This window comes from Nicotiana attenuata, chromosome 10 (genome assembly GCF_001879085.1).
Source record: "Nicotiana attenuata strain UT chromosome 10, NIATTr2, whole genome shotgun sequence".
Taxonomy (NCBI): domain Eukaryota; kingdom Viridiplantae; phylum Streptophyta; class Magnoliopsida; order Solanales; family Solanaceae; genus Nicotiana; species Nicotiana attenuata.
In genome coordinates this window covers 30,570,968-30,575,657 of record NC_031998.1, presented here as the reverse complement: position 1 = coordinate 30,575,657, position 4,690 = coordinate 30,570,968, and the positions used below count along the sequence as shown (strand labels likewise).

The window sequence follows — 4,690 nt, the reverse complement described above, 5'->3', positions numbered from 1 at the left end:
CGAAAAACAAGCTGTAAACTGTTCCAATAAAGAGAAAAGAAAGAAAAATTAAAAAAACAAACAATATACAAATCCTGTCATGTTCTCTCTCTCTCTCACCCATTGTCCTACGTTATAAACGATGTTATTTTGTCTTTGAAATCTTCTTTGCCTCATTGGCATTCACCGGCTAAATCTTATTAAAACTTTCTATGCCTCTCTTTTCTCCAAAATTTATCTTTTTCCTGTGTGAGCCACTGACCATACAGAAGACCCCATTAAAAATCTCCAAAACATGTGGCTTTGTTCCTTTTGTTATTATCTGCACACAACTTTAATTTGCAGCTGACATCTTTTTCCTCCTCGTTTCCTGTTCTTGAGCTTTTTCTCTTTCTCTAGTAGTACCAATTAATTTCTTGAAACTGCTAAATTCTAGATCCCAATATTCATACGTATCTTTTTGTGCATGATCATTATTCACTTAGCTTTTTTATTTTGTTTGTCACAATTTATACAATTTTCTTGGAAAAGGTAAATTGGTCTTTTTAGTGATTTTCTTGGATTTCCCAGAAAGCCTGAAAATGGGTTATGCTTAATTGTCTCAAAGACTGGGTTTTTTTTTTCGCTGAGAGTTGAAAGTTGAGTTTGTTGTTGGTTGTGAGAATGCCTCCAAATAATTTTCCTTTGAGATGGGAAAGTACAGGGGATCAATGGTGGTTTGCTTCACCTATTGATTGGGCAGCAGCAAATGGTCATTATGATATAGTGAGGGAGTTGCTTCACTTAGACACCAATTTACTCATAAAGCTCACTTCTTTACGTAGAATAAGAAGGCTTGAGTGTGTTTGGGATGATGAAGAACAGTTTGATGATGTTGCAAAATGTAGGTCTGAGGTTGCTAAAAAGCTTCTCCTTCAAGCTGAAACAAACAAAGGGCATAACTCTTTGATTAGAGCTGGCTATGGTGGTTGGCTTCTTTATACTGCTGCCTCAGCTGGGGATGTTGAATTTGTCAAACAATTATTGGAAAGGGACCCACTTTTGGTGTTTGGAGAAGGAGAGTATGGTGTTACTGATATACTTTATGCAGCTGCTAGGAGTAAAAACTCTCAAGTATTTAGGCTGCTCTTTGATTCTTCAATCTCACTTGAAAATGAGGTTTCTTCCACTTTCAGGTTGGAAATGATGAATAGGGCTGTTCATGCTGCAGCTAGAGGGGGAAATCTTGACATGTTGAGACAGATTCTTGGAACTTGCTCTGATGTTTTGGTTTATAGAGATGCTCAAGGATCTACTCTCTTGCATTCTGCTTCTGCTAGAGGCCAGGTTCAGGTTTGTTCTATTCTTTTATCTTGTTGATAGAGCGGACCCCAACTTTCTTGTAATTGAGACGTAGTTGTTGCTGTTCAAATTGAGCTGAATGGATATAGGGGATTCATATAATTGTGTTTGGTATATAGCTGAATGTAGCTTTTAAGTCTTGCTTACTTATTAATGTCTATATCTTGCTTCCATTACCTTAGTTTTGTTATTTCTTGTTTACCCTCCATAGTTATGTCTTTGCAATGAAGAATCCATTAACTCCATAGTAGTCTAGAAGGTGGCATTATAAAATGGATAGCTTTCAAATCAACCTTTTAAAGCTAAAACTTGGTTAACCTCTTTGTGTAATATAACGTGCTTTATCAGTTTGATGCGTAGTAGATTATACTCGCAGAGGTTCTAGATGTAAATCATTGGTATCCCATTTTTGCTAAGTAGTAGATTAAATTGGGTAACTTTTTTCGAAAACCTTTTCTGTTGTATCCGAAGTGCTGAAGAAATTAAAAGAAAGAATGTCTCAGATCTAAAGTGTGAAATGTGCCTTTCAAAAGAAGCTGGTTTAATGTAGCCCCTGTTTCTGACCATCTTTCTAAAATAAAGACTGCGTCTATAGTTGTTGTTTTCTTTGTTCAATGCATACTGTTTTAAGAAAGCAAAAAATTTTAAGGAGTGAAGAAATCCAATTTAAAATTACTGCTTTGGCTAAGATCAGCCTACTTAAGGTTATATTGAAGGATATTAAGTGTGAAAACATGAGACCAAAGGAATCGTGTACAATTCTCACATAAACGATACCAAGCCAAGCTCTTTGTCCTCATACGATGGTTGTCCGGCAACTGTGTATTGTCAGCAATGTCCTAAGAACTCAAACTGATTGTTATCAGGTTCAACTACCTGGTGCTCCTTTTCAGTTGGTCTGGAAAGCTGGAACATTTTTCAGAATTTAGCCATGTTTGTGTCTTTATCTGCTGCCATGGGCGAAGCCACCTTTAGCAAAGGGTGGTCAACTGACCACCCTACGCCGAAATATTACGAAAAATTGCACTGTGTATATAAGTAAAATATTGATTTTAGATGTATAAAACCTATATTGAACACCCTTTGTCGGAAATTTTTTTCTACTTCTTTCAAGTTTGAACACCCTTAAAAACATTTCTGGCTTCGCCACTGTCTGCTGCTGCTGTGATATGGACTGCCCTGTGACTGAAACAGGGTCATCTATGTCCCAATTCTGCACTTTCTTCTAGATAAGCAGCCGAAAAAGTGTGCAAGACTTCTTGAGTTAACATAACTTTTCGGTTAACATACAACACCAGTTTTGGTACGTAAGAGCACTTGTTGGATTTGCTTCGTTTAGTTATTTTTTGAGAGAGTAGTTGAATTTGACTGAATTGAACTGTTCTGGACTATTATCTGTCTAGTTTGAGCATTGCCTCCTCGTTATCGTTAGCTTTAACTTGATGTTTTCTTGAACTGTCAGATATTTGTTACTTTTGACGGTTGAATTAAATCTTAGTTACTTCTTTGCAGGTTGTTAGGAGTTTACTGGAAACATATGACCTTATTAACTCCAGAGACAACCAGGGAAACACTGCACTTCATGTGGCTGCTTATAGGGGTTACTTATCTGTGGTGGAAGTTCTTGTATCTGTTTCTCCTTCATCTATCTCATTGAGAAACAACTACGGAGACACGTTTCTTCACATGGCTGTAGCCGGATTTCGCACCCCAAGTTTCCGCAGACTGGATCGGCAAATGGAGTTAATGAAGCAGTTGGTATGTGGAAAGGTTATCGAGATCGAAGACATTATTAACATTAGGAACAATGATGGTCGGACTGCTCTTCACATGGCTGTAATTGAAAACATTCAGACTGATGTTGTGGAACTCCTCATGACTGCATTTTCAATAAATTTAAATATCCGTGATGCTGATGGAAATACCCCACTGGATCTCCTAAAGCAATGTCCAAGATCTCCATCGTCTGAGATACTGATTAAGCGCCTCATTTCAGCTGGAGGAATTTCCAATTGCCAAGACCATATGACAAGAACTGCCCTAGCTTCCCACTTGAAGATGCAGGGTATTGGGGGCAGTCCTGGTGCCTCTTTTAGGATCCCTGACGCTGAAATATTTCTGTATGCTGGCATTGATAATGCATCTGATGCCAATAGTGAGTGTGCAAGCACAGAAATCGATTCTTGCTGGGGTGAACCGAGCCCTTGCCGTTCTGCTGCAGGGTCTAATTCATCACACAAGCTAGGCTCAGTTAACAGTGCTGCTAGACGGTTGAAGTTTCTTCTACGGTGGACAAGGAAGAAAGAAAGAAAAGAAGATACCACCGGCTTAGAAGATAATATGTCTGTGGAATCACAAAGATTGTATTCTGGCTTGGGAGATCAGCCAATACCTCTACGACAAAGATTCTCGAGGATGTCATCGCTTCCAAACAACAAAAGAGTGCTCCCTGTCCAAAATAGTCTACCAAGTCCATCTACCAAAAAGAAATTTGCAGCTGGTCTGATGCATGGCGTTATCCAAATGACACCACAGTCGTCTTATGGATCACCATCAAGTGCTTATTCTGAATCTTCCTGGTCATCTCCAGTGGTTGCCGACAAAGAAAAGAGGATGGATCTTGGCAATATGAGTGGAGGAGCCTCTAGCTTAAATCTGTCAAATAGGAGAGAAAAATCGAAACTGACACGTAAACATGGTTCCTTCAACATGAAGTTAATGAATCAGTACTTCTGTTTCGGCGCTCAAGGCCTCGCTGTGGAAAATTCTGTTAACTGTGCACAACAAGATCAACATCACAGGCATCCAGTGGTAGCATGACTTTCATTGCTGCATCTACACTGGTAAGAAGTCATTGGACATATCCTTCCTGTAAATAGTTTGGGATTTTGGTCTAAAGTATTACCAGCTTCTTGGAACAACATATTGAAAATATGTTTTTAATTAGTGCTTGTAGTACACTAATTTTTTGCAGCAGTATCCTTTTTGTCTTGTCTGTGTTTTACGTATGCTCTGAGATGAGAATCTAAAGCAAATGTTTGTAATTTCTACTCAAATAAAAGAGCAATGGAAATGGAAAAGAATGTTTTTTTTTTTGGATATCTTGAGTCTTGAGAGATAACTAGTTTGAAAAGAATGTGAGTAGGAGCTCATTTCGTGCCATTCTTCTAATTCATTTTTTAAATTGTTTTTCACTAGGAGTTATTGACGTACTCTTTTGAGCACTGATATTCAAAAAGCTTTCCTATAGTTTTCTACTTTTTGAAATCTAAAGAATGCAAAAAATTTCTCACTAATCAAGTTATTCAGAGATGGATTCATGATTTAAAGATAATATATTTGAAATAGGTGTGATCTATACTTTTTACAT

General features: G+C 37.8%; 1 protein-coding gene across 1 annotated transcript; it reads left to right on the top strand.

The window, feature by feature from the left end:
* On the top strand, window positions 117-4,419 carry LOC109233232 (putative ankyrin repeat protein RF_0381). Its single transcript, XM_019399023.1, has 2 exons — window positions 117-1,311; window positions 2,833-4,419. The coding sequence occupies exons 1-2, from the start codon at window positions 643-645 to the stop codon at window positions 4,138-4,140; spliced, it is 1,977 nt and encodes a 658-aa protein (XP_019254568.1). The 5' UTR covers window positions 117-642; the 3' UTR covers window positions 4,141-4,419.

Bases quoted from the DNA above. Each gene is read 5' to 3' on its own strand.
- LOC109233232 (XM_019399023.1), top strand. From the start codon at position 643: ATGCCTCCAAATAATTTTCCTTTGAGATGGGAAAGTACAGGGGATCAA. The intron at 1,312-2,832 runs GTTTGTTCTATT...ACTTCTTTGCAG, and splicing joins CTGCTAGAGGCCAGGTTCAG to GTTGTTAGGAGTTTACTGGA.